This window comes from Hibiscus syriacus, unplaced genomic scaffold, assembly GCF_006381635.1.
Source record: "Hibiscus syriacus cultivar Baekdansim isolate YM2019G1 unplaced genomic scaffold, ASM638163v2 tig00110465_pilon, whole genome shotgun sequence".
Lineage (NCBI taxonomy): Eukaryota > Viridiplantae > Streptophyta > Magnoliopsida > Malvales > Malvaceae > Hibiscus > Hibiscus syriacus.
In genome coordinates this window covers 1-21674 of record NW_024062748.1, presented here as the reverse complement: position 1 = coordinate 21674, position 21674 = coordinate 1, and the positions used below count along the sequence as shown (strand labels likewise).

Below are 21674 nucleotides of genomic sequence, written 5' to 3'. Positions count from 1 at the left end.
TTTTTCTTGCCAAAAAATGCCTTCAAACTGTACGTCCAGTCCCTCTCGGTGGGTGAAGTTAAGTGTCCATCACGTGGCAGAGAGGGAGAAACAGGCCCCCTCCGGCGGCCTATGAGATACCACCAACGAGTTAGCATGCTCAAGCAAACCAGTGAGGTTGGGGGCCGAGTCAGATTCAGAGGAGTGCTTTTGCCTTTGTGCTCTCGTCCAAGGATGACGTGAGGGAAAGAGAAATCGATAACATTCTTAAAACGTGGGGTACCCTCTGAAAGGGTTGTCAGTCCTTCAGAGGTGCCATGATCTGTGGGTCTTAATATGTCCCGCAGTTCATCAAATTTTACCTAAAAAATATTATATGCTATTTGATATTTGATGGAAATAGAGAGATAACTGTCTAATAAGAACAAAAAATGCAGAACACAAAACTTTACTGTCTCTATCCCAAATGCAGAACACTTAAAAGCATAAATTAGGGAAATTTGTGAAGTGCGTATGCACCAAATCCCGGTGTTTTGTTAGGCAGCTTGAAGAATTGCAGATATTTTAGTGAAGTGAAAGAACCCTTGGATTATTTTGGTTTGTTCTTTGACTATAATGTCCATAACACAACCCAAAGTTTGTACAAATCAAGTCATTCAAAGCATAGTATTAAATTACGTCTGCAATTGTAACAGTCATATTGTCATATTTTTCAGTATTATAACATAAAAATATAGTTCCTCTTAGGAATAATTTATAATATCCGTAATATTTATAATTGAACATTACAAGACCGTGACCGCAATTATAATTTAATAACATGATTGAAGAGTGACCAAATGATGGGAATCATTACTTTATATATCCAAAGCTGTTAAAACAGGATATTGACAAAGATAAGAGCTTCCCCTTCGGCACTTACTTTCAGTAACCGTCCTCTGCCTTAGATAGCTACTAGACAGCAGGACATGAATGCAGGCATATATACGCACAGCATCAAATCAAAAAATAGTAGCAGTGAGACATTTTCATATTGGAAATTAAGGAACAAAAGGATACTAAAATAAGAAAAAGGAAGAAAGGGTTAAGGCAGGTGTGGGAATTCCCAGTTTCCCATGATTATAAAAGAAAAGTAGTTTCATGTGTTGTGGTTCTTTGGATGAATCAGGCTTTGTGGGATTCTCTTTCAAAGCTTTCAACCTGTAAAACAAGTGTAAACGTCCAAACATGTCGTTTTAAAAACATGTAATATCACCCAAATTCAAGCTGGAAATTCCCACCACTAAAAAAGCTTCATGTTGTACTGGTATATAACATCGAATAACTTTGATTCTGGACAATGAAAAAGCTATTTCTCCTCAAACCCCACAAACCCTATCCAAACTGGGCCAATCCACCTTGAAAACGATTTCATTCTTTTTCTTTATACAGAAAAAGTGAACTTTTATCAATGGTTTTTGATTTGGAGCTTGCTGTTGATTTGTTGCAGTCTTAATGGTCTCTCACCTTCTACCATCAATGCAAAATTTACAGTCCCATTACTTTGAGGATATGAGATAATTCATTATAAAAAGTGTAGTCAAGTGGAAAATTTTATCCGACATGTACTTTTTCAGGGAAAGAATATGCTGTTTCATGTCTTTTCCCGACAGTTTATCTATAAACTTCCAAGATTATTTTATTTACCGTGAAGAAAATGCTAAGTGAACTGAAACCTGTGGAGATATAAATCTTGTAACTGGTTGACTTTAGATGGAAACATTGCTGGGTTAAAAAAATTAAATAAATTTTCTCGGTTCTTGAGTTCTGACAGCTCCCAAAGGTTTGGTTGTCCAACCAAATACTGAACAAAACAATTGGCAGTAAGCAGGCAGGGTTATACCATTGCAGAGAGCACCAGCATTGCAGTCCTGTCCAGGCTTCAAGTTTTGATCATATCTGAAAATTTGCATCCTCAGTTGAAGAATGCTTCAATGCTTTCTGATGCGGTAGCTGTCTAGCTGATGCATGGCCCATAGATGAAACTATTCAGATTTGAAACCACAGAGGCATTGTGAACTTGAGCCCTTTATTGGGATTCATTTGCCTTTTGGAGGCATGTTCTCTCCTTGATAAATACATGAAATTCAATCTTAACATCTGAGATTATTTTTAATCTCATCAAAGTATTCGTCTTTTTACTTACTTTCTTCTTGGCTTTTCTTTTACTTTTGATGAGTTCAAGTCGCTGTTTGAAAAAGATGTACAAAATGTTAGAGTTTTACTCAAGTGATATAAATTAATTAATATATAAATATTAAAAAAATTAGAAAATTCAGTTTGGTTAAAATTAGATTTCTATTTTATTTAGTTTTATTTTGTAATTAAATATCTATCCCCATGAATAGATACTAAAGATCAAAGTTAAAAATTAAAAATTCTTTTATTTCACCAAAGTCCTCGTGTATATTATTCCTTAATATTAATAAATTTTTTTTCTTCTGTCTGTGATATTTTCCTTTTGGATTTTTCATGTAAATCTGTGTTTTTTATTTTTTTTTATTTTCAATCGTATTTATTTGTTTACCGATAATTATTGTTTCGATATTATAACACTAAAGATAAAGATAATCAATTCAAAGTTCAAACAAATTAGTTTCTCCTTTATATCAGCAGAATGATTAGCGGCAACTGGGGAAAGAAGAAGAAGGTTTACATAAACCAAAGTTTCTGTTTTATTCATTAGTAACGAGCATCCATCACATCTCAAACCTCCAGCAGGCTTTATTTCCCAAGACTAGTACAAAAAGTAAATTGCCAATTGATTCCATTATCTCCCCCCCCCCACCCCTTTTTCATTTTCTCCCCTTAAAAAAAAACCCTTTCTGCTGGAATTTACAAAAGCATTTTAAAAAATCTAACCAAATGTTAAAACAGTCATCAATGATAGTCAGGCAATGCTGTGCCATCATGATCTTCTGGAGTTAAGAATTTGTTAACAATATATAGAGTTGAACCTGTTACAGCAAGGAAAAGCCATGTTAGAGAATTAGAAAATTGAATTTATGGCAAGAACTTACATCCAGACTATTAAAAGTAAAGACCGACCTTTCGGGTTGCGGTCGACAGTACTCGTTCGTTCGCCGGAATCTCACCAAGGCATTGCTCATCTGTAAAATGGGAACATTTAAGAACAAGCAATAGATATTCTCAAATTCAAAAACTTCAACAGGGAACGGATACATGATTTATAGCAGCAGTTTCAGAACATTGTATTGCAAGTGTACGGTAACAGCAAAAAGATTTCGTTTTATTTAGTTCCCTTTGTATGGAAGGATTACCTTATACAAGAAAGCACTTAATACCGCGTCGTCTTCCGGAACTGTGGCACAGAATAAGGATTGTTAAATAATTCTCTCAAAAGAAACTTAGTTCAGTGTATCCATGTGACTCTGGCAACAGCTCTTCAGCCTCAATCCTGCCCCTGGAACAATTCATGCTTTTCCTTGTTCGGTTACAGTTAATAGACTCAACATCTACCGAAAATACACTATACACCGGCCTATGGTCTGAGAACTTTGACTCTCCACGAACATAAGATAACTGGTAGAGGCCTCGTCCATACCACAGTATACGATCGCACCTTCACAACGAACATAAGAAACTTATTTGTCTGTTTATGATTATTGTCAGATCTGGTTCATCGCGAAAGCAAAATCATGTCAGAATTTCTCCTCATGAACATAAGGTAGATAATTCTGATTACCATGCAGGAGTTCTTCGCTTCTCCTTTGGATGCCTATCCTCCCCTGCATATCTGTCTGAATTATTTGAGTACTTGTATGTAGGAGGGAAATGTATTTTGCCTTCGTTCCATCCCTCGAAAACACGACCGTTCCTTTGCTCTAAACAAAGCTGGAAAACCATCAAATTTCAGATTCCTAGCAAAGCTCCATGAAAAATGAACATAAATATATAGGATCAATCAAAAAGGATAAGAACATGCCTGATCATTCTCTAACAGTGATTTCCAATTGCGCATCTCAACTAGAGCCTTTGCAGAACGGTAGGACAAAGCTATCCGATAATTCAAATCCCCAAGCCATATAACACGACTGCACCAATATCCAAAACTTAGTTTATACCATAGCCAAGACATTAGCCTGACAAGTAGTAAAACAGTCAAAATTTAACATATAAGGGCTTACTCATGCTCTAGAATCGTCTGGGGAGAATTATCATATCCCGTTCCATGAACCCTGGGAAACCTCGTCTTTCTGAGGATCTCCATAACATCAGAGTTTCTTCGCAGCTCATCACCCTCCTTTTGACCTGAGGTTAAATGACTGCAGACAAAGCAAAAGCTGGTTCGATGCAAAGACATGCTAATAGATATGGAACCCTGTAAAACCAAAGAAATGAGCATGCTTCCTTATTTTCAGTTGAACAAAATCTACCAAAACAAAGAGTTCAATAGGCAAAGATGTACCTTGTTTCCAAGATAACCCATCAATCCTCTGCCAACACAAGACACTTTCAAGTTGCGAACGTCATCTCTAAGATCACTCTTCACCCATACTGTTAGAAATATCCCTACCATTTGCTTGCTGGCAACCAAACAGTACCTTGAATGCTCCATCGGACTATTGTTTTCCTCTAATGCAAAAGATCCGCTATAGGTCATTGGAGAATATTCGGAATTGTGAGCATTGCCTGGTGAATCTCCAGCTCCGTTCTCATCAGAAGAAGAACCCCATCTGAATTTAGGGTCATAATTACTTGGTCTATGCCCAAGGACAAAACGATCACAAACACTGAAGCGGCGGTCAAGTCTTGGCTGTGGCATCGCCATGTCATTATCCGTTCTCATGCTACGACTCAATGACTGAAATGACCGGCGGTGAAAGAAAGATGAAGCTTCCTGCCTTGTTGACCCTTCAAAGTCCGCATCTAGTTCTACAAGTGGATAAAGGACAGGTGAAGGTGTGTGGAAGCCATCACTGGCTCCAGGAAGACTGTTCAGAGTCTTCCTAATGAGAGCTAGCCATTTCCTAGCCGGTCCGTTGTCTTCAGCGCCCAAAACATTACCCGCATTTAAAGGAACAATTTCTTGAAACCTAAGAAAGGCCAAAATAAGGGATCCAAAAGGCTTCTGTCAATACCAAAAATCTAGTTTGTTTAAAAGAATTGTCACATTGAGATGCAGAATAAATCTGGACCGGTTTCGCATACCCGAGTACATAAATGTCAGCAGGAGGAGAGGTAGTAAGCCAATCTTCCAGATTCAAATAACTAGGAGGAGATTTTCCAGCCACATTCCATGTAGCTACAAAAATCCTATACCAATGTGGAACAAAAAAACACCCTGTAAACCAAATCCCATCAAGAAACAACTTAACACTAGAAAGCAATCAAGATCTAAGAATACAACTGCATACCTCACTGAAATTAAAGACCAAGATTCATGTTTTTGGTATATAGAAGGCTAAATATTTCAAATCCAAGAACCAAATGTTCAATCTTAAAAACACATGCAATAAAACAGAGGGGAAAAAAGACTCAAAACCCAATCAAATGAATCACCTCCATGATCAACATCATCAGCATGAAAGTCCTCAGCTTTACTCTTGATGTTGAACCATTTCTTAACCAACGTCTTAGGCCATGAAAACTTCATCAGGGAAATATACATTTAACATCAATAGCTTACAATACATAAAATGACAGAACAATCGAATGAGATTGCAGCTTGTCTCAGAGAAGAAGAAAAAAAAACCTTGCTCTTCTTGGAGTTTCCATCTCTCATTGTTTCACAGCTTTCATATAGCCTAGCAATAATTACGATTTTCGTGAAGTTGCTCCTATTGGTTGAACTATGACTGGATATTCTCAGGCGTTTCGTCCAAATGTAAACAAAGACAGACAAATACAAAAGTTGGGAACTTCTTGAAAACAGGAACTTCTAGAAAATAATAGGGAGGAAAGTGGGATAATTTTGAATGACAGCTTAGGATAAGAGAAGGGTAAACCTCTGTTCCCCAGGTAATGAAGAGAAAACAAGTAAGGGAACAAAGGAAGTTCCAGGCTTTTTATCATCAGCATTACCATTTCATTTTAAACAAAGTGAAAACAAGTGGTCTTTTTACCTGTGAAGTGTTTGCAGCTCTGCCAGAGAAGACTAAAGAGAGAAAAAGAGGACAACAACAACAACCTAGGAGAGGAAATGAAAATAAGAGATTCCGAGGATAGAACAAGACAATGTAGGACATATAAAAGAGGGGGAGAGAGAGATAGGGGAGGAATAGAAAAGATAGTTTTTTTCTTTTTCGGGGTTTCCTTTAAGTTAGCTTAGAGCTCTTTATTGAAATAAAAACCTCGTTCAGGATACAATGCAAAGTATCGAACTTGAAGAGAATAAAGTGCAAGCGAGCATGGGGTTTCACTGCTCTCTCTCTCTCCCCCCTACAACCTAAAACAAAGGCAAAGCTTTAAGGGCAAATGGGGAATGGGAAATGGAGCTATAAGCCACCCATCCACAATCAACCTCTGCCCGGATCTCTTAATTTATTTTTTATTTCTTTTGATAATATATTTTTATCCTTAAAATTTTATAAATATATTATCTCTTAAAATTTTATAAATTCATCCCTAATATAGAATCTTAGTCTAATATACCTCCAAAGCTGTGCCCATTTCCACATTTGGTCTCCCTTTTCCCTTAAAGGGAAAAAAGAGAGGTTAAAGAAGCAATAGAAAGATTAAAAAAGAATGCATTATCTCAAACAATACAACATTTTAGTTCTAGTATCTCTCAAGTCTCGGTTGACTTATATAAGCCTAAATCTGAATGAGCTTAAGAAACATGACCCATATGGGAAGTTTATATGGAACAATTTGTGAGGGACTCGAGACGCAGCAGCGACTGTTGCTTAAGCGTGGGTTTTTGGTCTTTCAAACATTAGTAGGGGAGAATGTTTGTGGCAAAGGAATGGGTGGCTGCATCTCCAATGTGTTGCTTTGCTTTTTAACCCTTCAATCTCCTCGAAACCTTCAGCTTTGTTGCTTTTTAGCAGTCTCTTTGTTTAAGCCTGTTATCCAATTCGGAGGCTCCTTTTGACTCGATCTAGGCTTGTGTCCATCAGAAACAGAGCAGTTTTTCTCTAGCTGCTTGGTGATTTTCATTCTGCCATAAAACTCAGGTTTCAAGCATTGGGTGCTTGGAAAGCTCCTCTTTCAAAAATATGTATGTCTACTTGTAAATAGGGTTCTTCTTGTTGTTTAGGAGGCCATTAAGGGTTCCTTAAAAACGAAAGCAAATTCTTCCGACATCATTTTCTACATGTATAAGATTTGAAACTCTATTTGATAAAAATAAACTCCTTAGCACTCGATACAATGAGTATCAATTATGTTTTACTCTCTAGCGTTAATGTTGTGAGTATTATTTTTTTAGTGTTGATCGTATTTTGATAATTCGAATGAAAAAAAATGATGTTTTTGACGGTTTAAAAACTATCTTTTTAAAGAAAAAGACATGTTATGTACATGTAGGAAACTGTCTGGTTCCTTAAGCAAAAGCCCCTACATTCCCCCTTTTTCAAGCAGTCTCCTTGTCATTTTTTCTTATGTTTTTTTGGTAGTTAATTAACAAAGGATTAAACTAATGAAGTTGACGGCAAAACACTCCAAAGGAAAAATGGGAATCCTTAACAAAATCCATTAATCTAAGGCTAAAAAGGTGAAGGTTCCACCATCGACATTGTTGCCATTTGGTCCCAATTATAAGTTGTCGAGGAACTTGTCCATGTCATAGTTGTCGAGACCAAAGTCATCCTCTCCACGTGGCACCCATTTTACCAAATGCTGGGGATAGAGATCACTTGGTGTAATTTAGTCTTCTTCTTTCTATTCGTGATTGACATCTGATGAAAGCTATATATCATCCATTTTGTTTGAAAATTTCTTTAAGGAAATCAACTGACATGTTTTCCATTCAATAATGTTAAACCCTGAAATTAAAATATTTGTTGGAAAAAAACGGTGTTGAGAATGTTGGCCGGTCCAATGGGATTTTATTTAGTTTTGTTAGAGTTTTATAATTGGAATTTTGTTTGATCTGATTTGAAAAATACATACTGAATTTTATTAAATTTTTTTATTCAAGTTTTATTTGATTTTATTCGAGAACTTCATACTACAACTTTTCTGATAAAAAAATAAAATAAATAGACACAAATTAGATCTACAAGGGCGGACCTTATTGCACAAATTAAAGGTTAGTTTGTCCTAAATCTCTGTAATACTCAATTTTTTTATTAATCTAAGGTGATTACAATGTAATATATATTCTAGATGTTTTTAATCATTTTATAATGAAAACTCAAACACTTTTACAGTTTTTTATGTTTAAATCTAAGACCTCTAGAAAAAAAACAACAATTTCTTTAACTATTGATATAATTTAGTTCGTACAAGACCCAATTTAGTTTATTAATGTTCAAACAGTTTGTAAAAAATCTAATTTAAATCTTCATTTTGATATTTCTATAAATAATTAATGCGGTAAATCTTTGGAATGCTCGTCGTTTATGAAATTTTGACAGCCTACCGTACCAAGCTTGTAGAGCTTGTTTTAGATCAGATAAGACTTCATTCAGCTTGTAAACGTGGTTTGGGTGTACAATATTTGTAAATTCTCTAGGTTGTTTGCCATTTACTTCTTCTTAAATGACATTATTAAGATACTTTTTGCACCCATGTGGTATAATTTTATGTTTAGATGGATCAAAATATAATTTTAGTGACAAATAAATATATTATAATTTTATTATTTAGGAAGATTAAAATACTATTTTACTATTATATATTATATTATATTAAAACTCTAAAATGTTAAGGAACTAAACATGTGATTTTACCATTCTTGTCCCTTTGATTTCCCTCTTAGTACCACTTGAGCTAGCTAGTGAAGAAAATATAAAAGCTGTAATTCATATTTAAATCTTAAAGATGTATTATTAAAAATAAAACTAATTGATCCTAACATTTGGATTGTTCCTATTTTTCTCTCTTTTCCTTTAGTTGTTGTTAGTTTTCTTCTTCTTTATCTTTGTGATTGGCAGCAGTACAAGCCTTGATATTGACTGTTTTTCAAATACTTTATTATAAAATATATATTTTTTTAATAATTATGTTTTTATGACATGTTTTTCTCTGTTTTATGGTACATTTTTAATCGTTTGATCGTTGTTTTCATTTATCATTTTTTCAGGGTTAGATTTGACATTGTCACGACTGATCAAGATAACACTTATTTGTTATCATTATGATATTCTCTGCTTTGGATCCTCATATTGGATTTAGATACGCAATTTGTGTTCGTAGATAGTATTTTCATATCTCTCGATTCTAATTTGTGATTTGTGTGTGGTCTTTCAATAGCTTCATTTTATTTTACGGTTCATTTACCAATGCAACCAGATATGTTCATATCTACCTTTTGTTCGAGTTTATTTTGCTAGATTTTTTAATCTTTTCCTTATTTGACTATTGTGTGATCTTAAGTGACTAGTTTTCTTGTGTATAGAAAAATGTGTTGTTTAAATTACGATTGTAATTATAAATTTTCATTGTAATTTGAATATTTTTATTTTTAATAAAATTAACGGCTTCTATAAAAAATAATATTGTGAACTTAAAATATAAATGGTAAAAAATATAAAAGAAAAAATAATTGAAATATTAAAAAAGAAAACTTGTCTCATATTGATGTGAAGCGTTTCACCTGAGGGTTGAAAAACGAAGTGGTTTCACCTTACAATTTGGACTTCACACAGCTTGACTGCAAAGATCTTGTCACAATCATTTCATTATTTTTTTACCCTTCTCCCAGCCCTGAATTTGATGTATTCCATCTGACATGCTTCTTTTCACCCCCCATACTAATATTTGCTTTCAAACCCTTTTTCCATCCTCTCTTTTTATTTTTATTTTAACAATTAATTAAACATGTATAAATAACTTTAAATTACACGAAGAATCCTTGTGAATCAGTTCTTCAAAGGGCCTTTCCTACGAATTTGAATAATTCAAATTTTATATATTTGATAATTTATATCAAGTGAAGATTTTGAAATTAAAAAAGGATTATGTTTAACGATAAGCGGTAGTTAGAGTCATTATGACTTGTCAAATGTTTAGCGATCGAAGTTATCGGAGCAGTTGGATTATCCCATGTGTCAGTTGGATTGAAATTATAAAGTCGTAATCTATCTATCTATCACGCACACCTTAATTCATTTCAAATGAAATAATTCATTGCACGATCTACTAGACAATTAAGATGCTTCACAAAGAATAAAAACTCAAATACAGAAAGAATTCCCACCGACTGTATCCGGATGGAAATCCTTTTCCCCCCATATTTAATGGGATTATTATACTACAGGTGCGGTGCCACATTTAAAACTGTTGCTAGTCCTGATAGGGACAAACGTGTGGTTTTAGGTAAAATGGACAAATTAATAAAATTATAAGAGGTAAAATAAATAAAAATATCTAAAATATATGATATTTTAAATTTTTTAAAAGGTGTCTCCACCCGTTTTCCTTCTGTCCATCTTGACCCTCGCTAACTCCATTATTACTGAACACCAGCAGCTATAAAAAGAAGTCCGGCAAGTGAAGTACAATTCTCCACAGAAATGACTGGCTTCACTTCAAATCAAATGCATGCCATTGTGAGTAATCAGAAAAAGGAAATCAATGCCTGCCTCTAAATGCTAAAAGACTTTGAGCTAGTACTAGTCTAATTCTGGGAATTTGCTTGTACCTTTACCAAGGGCTTCACCCCACTTGAACAGTTCATTTGCAGGCGTCAACATCGTTAAACTAACGAGGGGTTAACATTTATTATCTTTTATGCTCTCTCCTTTTGAAATCTAAACAACTTTGTACTAAGAGCTGAAGCAAATGAACCCAAATTGTCCAAGGAATTTTCACAAAAGGCACTAAAATCCAGAGCTGCTAACAAATGGTTGGTTGTAGAGAAATTGACTGGTTTATGTCCCTTTTTGTTTCCTTTGCAGAGATAGATGCCAAGAAATGCAGCAACAATGGATGTTAAGATGTTGCTTTCGGCTGATTTTTCATCAAAGCAGAGATCAAAGTTTATGGTTATGATCTTCGAGCTAAACCGGTTTAAGCAGAGCATCACCCTAGACTATAACAAAGTTTTAACGTCCTATTTGTAGAAAACCAAATGAGCAAATAAAATGAAATTATATAGTAAGAAGCCAAGAATATTATTTCGGATAAAAGTGAATAAACGATCGTAAAAAAAACTATCTAGAGAAAAATCAAGGATAAAGAAAAAGAATTTCATACGAAGATTATATGAGAATGCGACAATTCCTACAACCTTTACCCTATATATATAACCTGAAAACCTCTGCATCCCCTACAAATTTCATTACCTACAATAACATGTTGAAATCTCAAAATATATCAAATTTCTTTATAGTTTCATCTCCGAAACCATAAATTTACTTTTGACATTCCCTAAGAATTTTTTTTAATTGAGTGAATAAATGACACACTAATGTAGGTTGAACATAATTCTGATCAAACGTGTAATGTAATACATGAAATTTGATTGTGTAATTGTATACAACTAACTTAGATTTGATTAGTAATTGAATACACCAAACTTAGATTATATTTAATTTTTGTAAATCATTGAAGCATTATCGATATATCATCATATTACGTTTACATATAATGTAAACAAATAATTATATTTATAATTTATTTAATATAAAAATAAATTTTATATATAATTAAAATTAAAGATTTATGTTTACAATTGACTTGCAAACACAAATACACACAATTAAAATAACTTCATTCACGTAAAAGCTAAATAGAATACACCATGATTAAGTCCAATGATCCAAACAAGAGCAATATACAGAAATTATAACATAAATACTCTAAATTACTAACCACCTTTCTTTCCATTGCATTAAATCAAAATCTGAACTGATTCCCCTACCATTGTGCGCTTGCGGCCCCTTTGTCGTACTGCAGTTCATCGTGAAAAAATACAAGAACACAACAAAACAGATTAGGGATGATATAGGTGGAGGAGTAAAGGTCCTACTAAGCTTAAAAATGGAGCGCTCCAAGAGTGGATCAGAAAATGTAGCACCTTGAGCTAGCTTGTTCAATGTGGAACACCACTGCTTCGATGACTTCTTGTATGCAGCAAGTATGAGATCCATCTATGCATCAATTTAAGCACCAATTAGATGATAAGGTTCACTAAAGATGACCCTTTGAGATTAACACTTCCATGTAGGCTAATCTATGCATCAATTAGATCCATATATTTATCAATTTAAGCACCAATGTAGGCTAATCTTCTAAAACACTTTGTTTTTGCATAATGCTGATGTAAAAGTAACTTTTGGTTTCTTACCACATTCCCACACGAAGAATGCATTGAAATCAAGGCTCGTTCCAGCACGTACAAGTCAACTGCTTTGTCTTCTGGGAGCGTTGATGTGAAGCTCAAACCGAAGTCGATAAGGACCTAAACAAAAATGGAAAGGTCGGTTTGAAATTAACTTTAAACTAATGCAGACCCAAAGCTATTTAAATAGAAAAATATAACCACCGACAAGCTTATTAGTTCCATCTCTGATTAACATGTTTGACGTGGTGAGGTCACCGTGAACAAGTCCACCGTCGTGGAGTTTGCCTATTGCGTCGCCAATTTGGGTGGCTATATCGGCTAAACGTTCTTGAACGACTCCGTTTGAGCCAAATCCGAGGAAAACGTCTTTAACGGAAGGGCCTTCCACGTACTCGAAAGTCAGGGTATGGAGCACGGGGTCGACGGCGTAAAGAACCGGAGTCAAAACGCCCAGCCGCCGAGCCTTTGTCATGCACCTAGCTTCCTGCTCCGAACAAAACAAGAATTTATTGGATTTAACTTAACAAAAACAAGGGGAAATGGTTTCGTGGGAGGAAAAACGAACCGCGTTTAAGCGCTTGAGAGTGAGCTTAGAATCGAGAGAAGGATGCCTGTATTTCTTGGAGAAACGTTCTTTGACGATGGACCTTTTTCCCGCGAACAGTGACTCGAAAACTCTCTGTGAATGGGAAACAAAACTATGAAATTGAACATAAATTATAACATTCTTTCTTCACATTTTTGTATCTTGGAAAGAAAAAGGAAGCATTTTTGAACTTACAGCTTCAGCTCCTTGCTTAACCAGAACGAGGACGTCATCTTCAGAATCAGTTTTGGGGTCTATCTCCATTAGTAAGGCTTAAGATAAGATTATCAAACAGAGCAACGGAATTCTTCAGTTAACCGACAAGTTTGAGCTTTTAGTAGGCGGCTGTAGCGAGGGAATGTGGAGTTCGAGGATTTTTTTAAAATTAGGGTTCTAAGTAATTTGGGCCCTCAAACGGATAACAGATGAATTTGGATCCGCTCTCGAAACCCAAAAGTACAATATAACATATAGATTCCAAAATGTTAAAATATGCCATCGATCCATGTATTTGGACGGAGTCTGTGATTTAAAATGAGGAATTAAATTGTTACCAAGAAAAATTTCACTACGACTATTCTATCACGATTTAGAAATATATGGTTCAAATTTAAATAAAAATTATCGAGAATAAGAAACAGGTGATTCGAGTTCTAATAAAAACGAACTAAAAATGAAGAAAGAATTTAAAATACAAAGAAATTGTAGATCAGATCATAAAATGTTCAAATTCAAACTGAAAATTTAATTTGACTCGAACAAATCAAACAATTTAGCTTGAATAACTAAAAAAATTACTTTTTTTCATGTCGAATCAATTTTTACTCGATCCTATTTATAACTAATATGCCATCAATACATGAATCATGCATCTTTTATGATTTTATCTCTTCGACTTTTATAGTGACAAAAAGGGTATGTATAAAAGCTTTACCTTTACATACTACTTACTAAGTTACTATACGTGATAAACAATACGATTGTATTCGTGTGCAGTAATGAAATCAACGACCTCGTTCTCGGAATACCAGCGAGAACCAAACAATCAACTGCTTCATGTTTCTCTCTAAACTGAACATATGCACGACAAAATAAATGAGTGAACTAAAGTTTTATCACGGGCCACGACGGGTGAAACAGAAACAACCTCAAGATTGGTCATCAGGTATCATGCCACCTCCCTTGCTTGTATCCACTGCTTCCAGCAATCTCACCACCTCATCAATGTCAGGACGTCTCTCGGGGTGCCCGTTCCAGCATTTCCGCATGATGCTCGCCAATGATCCCGGGCAGCATCTAGGAATTTCTGGTCGCAAATTCTGCAACAAACGGTATCCAATGTCGTTAACATATGTACCGTCAGACGGTACTACTATAAGTATCAGAGCCAAGAGTAACTCATACCTGGCGTACTACTGCTGATGAAACTTCAGCATAACTAAGATCGGCATAAGGCATATCATAAGCATATACCAAAGCTGTAGACATCACATTTCCTATTGTAAGGTTTCCCATCAAGGACCTACAAAAACTGTCACGTTATATTCTCGTTCTTTACGGAAAGGGAAACGATAGCCGGAAAGAAAAGGGAAGGAGAAGCATTTAGATGATCCAACTGTTGTTGCAGCTGATCAGAAAAGTTTATACTGTCAATGGATGTCAACAGAGTGGATACCTCTGGAGTCATGTAACCAAGAGTGCCTGTTTTCCCCCGTCATATCTCTTGGATTCTGGGCTTCAACTCGAGCAACTCTGAAATCAGCTATTTTCAAATTTCTACGAGCATCTAGCAACATATTTTGTCTTTACATCCCGATGAACAATCTTTTTGGAATGAAGATTGCTCAAACTGCAGATGTTGAGCAAAAATTATCCCTTACTTTTCCAAAGAGTAAACATTGGAAATCCTAATATGCCTAAAAAAAGTTCACTCACCCTCTAGAGAGGTCCAACGCAAGCTGAATCACCACCTTAAAGGCAAGTTTCTTCCTCCTGTTTCTGATCAAAAAATTCTTTAACGTCCCACCAGTAATGTACTCGACAACAACACAACATGCTCTAGAAGGAAAAGAATTATTAATCCCGCTTGTCGAGTCTTTACACGGGATCTTAAGATTGGACGTTCCCATTGAAGCTCCAATAAACTGGTTAAAATAAGAAATCATGATTGGAACATCTAAAATCAAAATAGTTGAAGGATTAAGTCGTGATATTGCAGTAGCAACAACAGTCATAACTCGTAACACTGAACATGAATGGGAAGTGTCATTTCCCATGCTAACTACAACTAAATTATAAATTGGTTTTACCTTTGTAACATTTGGATGGTCAAGTTTATGCCAAACAGCAACCTCTTGCCGGAAAGATGCCCGAAGAGCAGCAGTTTCAGCGGCTGTGGCAATCCCATCCTCCCCCAAATCCAATACCTTCACTGAAAAGTTAAGAACCCTTTGTAGTCAGGTAAGGACATCAGCAAGCCAGATATCTGCTTAAGAACTTCTATCGTTGCAGCGAAAAATAAGTTCAAGTATTGAATCGGAACATAATAAAAGCGGCAAATCATATAGAGTCCATGATTTGATATTAGTGATTACTGCCCCTAGACAAATGTTCAAATCAAGCATCATCAGAAAGTAAACATGATATCAGAAATTTACGTACTCCATCTAAAGAACTCAGTAGAGAGAAGCAATTTGGAGCAATAAGCCGTCCAACAAAGTACTAAATTGCGGTTACTGTCGGTTGAGAATGTTGCAGACATAAACAATTTGCATTCTCGTTTACACGCAGAAAATAAGTTACTAGAATTGATACTGTAGTTCATTAAACATCCTGAGACTCACCTCAAGTTTCAAGCACCATTTACTCCAGAAACTATTCTGTATTATTACACATGATCCTACGCTTCGTAATAATACAGAATAGTTTCAGCCTCAAAAGCAATGAAAATAAAGTAAAAGTTTAATGATTAGAATACAATTTTTAAAAGTCTAATAAGCTAAGTAAAAAAGAAATGTAAAAGTACAATGACTAATCATTTTAGTTTATCCTTTAATTTATTGAGAAAAAAAAGTTAAAAATAGAGATTAGTCGACTTTTCATATTATTATTTTTGTTGCCGTCCCGATTTCTAAGATTTTACCTTGATTAGTTCGAACTGACCAAGTCGCATACATAGTTATAGTGGGTGAGTCTCCCAATAACGATTTTCTATGTACACAATGACTCTAACTCAAACATATTTAAACAGATATAAAACTACTTAGGCGGCGTTTGGTTCGTGGAAAATATCATTACCAAAAGGAATGATTTTTTCCGGAATTGCATTACAACATTTGGTTCATGAAAAATATTGTTACCAGATAAAAACTTATTAGCAATAGTAGCACTTTTGGTTAAAATGGTGGGGATGTCATTACCTCCAAATTCTTAGGTAATGAACAATTTCCGCCATTTTTGAGACAAATAACCCTGAAATAATGAATTATTTTCATATAGATCATTCTCAATTTTTATTCTTCGTGTTTTACTCAAAATTATAAACTAAATAATAATATAAAAAGAGTTTAATTTAATAAAATATTAATAAATTTGAGTAATTAAATTTTTTATTTTTAATATTTATTAAATTAATCATTTTATAATTTTATGAGGTGAAAGTATTATTATCATGACAAATATAATTATTTAAAACAATATCTAATTTTGAGTTATTAAAAATATATATTTGTTCACTCGATATCACAATATTATTTTTCATATAATATTATATTATATATAAATAAATATAGTATTCATGAAAAATATTTTAAAAAAATAAGTTTAATATACTAATTATATTAATTATATGTTAAATATATTTTTCTTTAAACTTAGATAATGTGATAATTAAAATATTTTTATAAATTTTCATTCAATTATCTATAATTTAATATTAAAGTTTAACTTACTAAAAAGAATATATATCACAATGAAAATTTGATAAAATATGCATCGAAGTAATTTTATATTAATTTTAAGAGCGTAATCATAGGAAATTTAGAGGATTTCCTTGCTCGGCTGCTGCGATTGTCAATAGAATTAAAGAGGTTGTTAAGATTAAATTGTATAGATGTTGCATGAACATGCTATATGGCGTAAATAAGCAATTGTGCATTAAATGGGGATTGATCTAGTTGTTTTGTACTGTCAATTGTAATAGCTTGTCTGTTTTTTTGTGTGGATAAAATATAATTTTACTTATCCAAAAAAATTATTATTATTTTAATCAAACACTATAATCTTACTAAACAAACCAAACAAAATAATATAACATTTATATAATAATATTACATTATAATAATTGTATTCCTAAATATAATATTACATTCCGTCCTTATAATATACGATTTTAATCAACTTTTTTTGGATTTGCCAAAACGTTAAAAAGAAAATCGCAACGGTCAAAAGATTTTGTTTCTTAAGAATTTTCTCTAAAAAGATAGTATCCGCGCGGACGTGTCGAAGACACGTATTACCACGACCACGACCACGACCACGACCACGACCACGACCACGACCACGACCACGACCACGACCACGACCACGACCACGACCACGACCACGACACGACCCGACCCGACCCGAGACGAGACGGCGGCGGCGGCGGCGCGCGAGAGTCCCCCTTGTCCTCTTTCACTCAACAAGGAAGTGCAAAATACAAGCCTTAAATATAATTCCCAATAGTGTTTCCAATACTATGTGGGATTGAGCATTACCAACACTTGTTCCCAATATCATTATTCTTCATAAGTTATCATCCATTACAATATGAATTATCGATAATAAATTAATTCATTTTAATAAGTATTTAAAATTATAACTTGATAATACATGAAATAATTCTATTATTAAATAAAAAATATATTTTTATATTAAAATTATTGAGATAGATATTTACTATAAAGTAAAGATTTTTTTTCACGTACAACCTCTATGTGAATTAGTTTCACAATAGGTATCGGTTATGCATTGGATTCTTTCGTATTAGATGGTCTTTAATAAGATCATCATCATCATTCTTTTGTTCAACAATACCATATATTAATGAGGTATATTGGTTCATTAACACGACTAATTCATTGTAATGGATGATAACTTATGAAGAATAATGATATTTGGAACAAGTGTTGGTAATGCTCAATCCCACATAGTATTGGAAATATTATTGGGAATGGTATTTAAGGCTTGTATTTTGCACTTCCTTGTTGAGTGAAAGAGGACAAGGGGGACTCTCGCGCGCCGTCGTGGTCGTGGTCGTGGTCGTGGTCGTGGTAATACGTGTCTTCGACACGTCCGCGCGGATACTATCTTTTTAGAGAAAATTCTTAAGAAACAAAATTTTTTTAACTATTCTTTTGACCGTTGCGATTCTCTCAATCGCGTTGCGATTCTCTCAATCGCATTGCGATTTTCTTCTAAATCGCGTTGCGAACTTGGAAGCTCGCGTTGCGATTTTCTTTTGACCGTTGCGATTTTCTTTTTAACGTTGCGATTTTCTAAATCGCGTTGCGATTTTCTAAATCGCGTTGCGATTTTCTAAATCGCGTTGCGATTTTGATATCGTGTTGCGATTTTATTGGTCATTTTGGCAAATCCAAAAAAAATTGGTTAAAATCGTATATTATAAGGTATTTTTGGTCACTGAGGCGATTTTCTCTATTTAATATAATGATTAAATTATAGTTTTTCTACCTCTACTCTATTTAAATTTAAAATTTAAGCACAAAGACTCAGCATCTCTCTCTTTTTTAATAGATGCTTGTGCAGTTCTTCTTCGCCTGCTTTGCAACATGTGACCGTTGCCGAGTGTTTAAGGGCCAAATCAGGCCGGCGGTTCGGCAGTATACAGTATACATATATTGAGTTACAACATGGAATGTTTTTGGTTTGTCACACTCATTCTCTTTCCATTTGAACGATCATAAGCCTTTTTAGTGTTAGGTCCAACGTCTCTGGCATATGAGATTTGTTGACCAACTTTGACTTCAAGCAAGGGTGCTAGTAGCCACTAGGGTATGCACTGGCCTTAACCCCAATAAATGACATCTTCATTAAAATGATGTAATTATAATTTAATATAACAGTAAAATCGTACTTTTACTTTCTTAGGAGAGGTATATCAAACTCGACCCGGATCAAGTCTAAACTCAAAATGATCTGATCTAAAATAACTCTACTTGAACTTGATTTTAATGAACTGTTTGCCACCTCTAGTCACAACGGTCCAAGAGAGGCGGCCTGGCTTGTGGTGTGTGTGGTCTGGAAATTGGTTTTATTATGCTGTGTTCCAACCTCATCAGACAACTCAAGGCCCAGCTTCTGTCTGCGAATGATGATGTTATGGCTCACGACATATATGTTTGTGTTTCCTCTCATCTTTAAGCCGTTTGTGTCTCATCTTTAAGCCCACATCATTACAAAAAAATTGCTATCACAATAGAAACAGCAAAATATTTTTTTTTTTTGCACTTTTCATCCAAAAAGAAAATGAATGTTGTTTGCACTCACTTTAGTTCCACAACGTCATATATACACAGTAAGCTATACTGCTATCACTTTAGTATATGGGTTAGACATGGTTTGCCCCCAACCAAATATATCATATTTACCTTCACCACAATTTAAATAGTAAATGTAAAATGGGCTTACCTTTTTACCCTGAAATATTTACATTGTTGACCACATGGACACTTTAATATAATTAAAAATTATGCTACAAGATTAGGTCCAATATTTTAATGTACAATGTCCCAAAGTCTCGTTAGATGCAAGCCTGTCTCTGAACGTTGAAGTTATTTTTTTTACAGAGAAAAGAAACAAGACAGTCTTTAATAGCCATTCACAGCCATTGGGATTTGGGAAACTCTAATTGCAGTTAAAAAAAAAATAAACTGTGGGCCATTTTCTTCTCCCTTCTTGATTAAACTTTAATACTATAGAATAGAATGATGGCAAGCTTTTAGAATCTTTGATGGTTATGGTGGTGGATCTGGTGGTGTCTGCGGATGGATGGAACCGGGATTAAATATTAATAGTAGTTGAAATATTAAATTATTTTAAAAAATAAAATGGGTTATTAGGTATTTATACTTAAAATTCAGCACAAATCAAACAATCTTAGTAATTAAGGGATTGTTGTTATCCTTGAGGTCCCGAGTTTGAGCATTATGTATGTAAGGGATGAGTGTTCATTATCAAATGATTGAGAGTCTTTGTATGGATAGTATCTTGTATTCACCCCATATTTATATATAAAAATACTCAAAATTCACAAGACAACACCTAATTTGTATAATATTTAAACTTACAATGACTTAAATTATTACTAAACCAAAAATTTGATAACATGAAGTTATCATTCTTTAGTACAGTCCCTACTCCCTACTAGAATAAATATTTAATTTAAATATTTATTTTTATATTTATTAAAATATTATTAGACTACAAATATATCAAATATACTACATTCTTAAAAGGGGTTGGGACCCTTTAGGCCCCAACAGGGCTCCGACCCTCATGTGCGCTTTTTTGCTTACTGCTGCTATACATATACAATCCACTGGCAGCTTTGATGAGATCTTAAGTGAAATAGACAAGTAGAATTTTATATTAGAAAGATTAATTTATAAAAGTTTTAGTATAATTGAATTTTAAAAAGTTTAAGAGTAGAAATATATTATTAATAAAATATATAAAAAAATATTTTAATAATATTTTACTTAATTATTAACAATCCATACACCTATAGACGTAGCTGTTCGAATCACTGAGGTCACTCAATAAATTTTCGGGATGATGATTAAGTAACAGGGATAAGTGCAAACCTAGCCATCAACTTTAATCAAACGTGGAATGTGGTGTATTGATTTTGATTTGGTGTAATTATGTATATGAATACATGAAAATTTAATTCTAATTCAATTATACTCATTTTAAGATATATATATATATATATTTATTTATATATTATAATAAGTTAAATATGCAATATATAAACATAAAAAGATATTACGTGGATAATACTTTTAATAATAATTGAATCAAATTAAAATTTAATATATAAAACTGTATAAAATCAAAATTTATATATTACATCACACATTCAACCAAAATTCATGTATAATTTTAGTATTTATTATTAAATAATATTTTTATCAATATAAAAAATTATGTTTTATTTTCATTTCACTTGTAAAACTCGTAAATTTTCAGCAATATATTAAATACTACAAATAGTTACCAATCGAACCCTTTTATTTTTGGGTTTAGATAATTAATGAAAGAGCTAGGTTAGGTTAAATTCTCCCCTTTAGTGATAGTGGAAAGGGCTGGAAGTTTGCCACCTCCTAAATTTAATGAATGTTAAAAGGAATTATAGTATATAATAATAAAGCTTTGCTGGAAGATTTCTTATTACTTTATGTAAGAAAATCAAGTATGTTAGAGTTTATAATTTAAAAATCTGTGGTATAATTTACTTAAATGAAAAAAAATAAAATTAAGATAAAAAAAATTATGATGGATACAGTGACAAACATACGACACCAAATGGTCAAAAAAGCAAGCTTATATGAAATAATAACAAAACCTAAAAGCACAGCAGAACATGTGAAA

General features: G+C 33.7%; 1 protein-coding gene and 2 pseudogenes across 1 annotated transcript; all 3 read right to left on the bottom strand.

Moving 5' to 3' along the window:
- Positions 1 to 2816: 2816 nt before the first annotated feature.
- LOC120127206 lies at positions 2817 to 5892 on the bottom strand (annotated as a pseudogene).
- Positions 5893 to 11965: 6073 nt separating this feature from the next.
- LOC120127197 (EKC/KEOPS complex subunit bud32-like) lies at positions 11966 to 13323 on the bottom strand. Its single transcript, XM_039145169.1, has 6 exons — positions 13215 to 13323; positions 12999 to 13112; positions 12639 to 12917; positions 12437 to 12550; positions 12167 to 12239; positions 11966 to 12039 (listed from the first exon to the last, which is right to left on the bottom strand). The coding sequence occupies exons 1-6, from the start codon at positions 13281 to 13283 to the stop codon at positions 11981 to 11983; spliced, it is 708 nt and encodes a 235-aa protein (XP_039001100.1). The 5' UTR covers positions 13284 to 13323; the 3' UTR covers positions 11966 to 11980.
- Positions 13324 to 13980: 657 nt separating this feature from the next.
- On the bottom strand, positions 13981 to 16473 carry LOC120127196 (annotated as a pseudogene).
- Positions 16474 to 21674: the final 5201 nt, after the last annotated feature.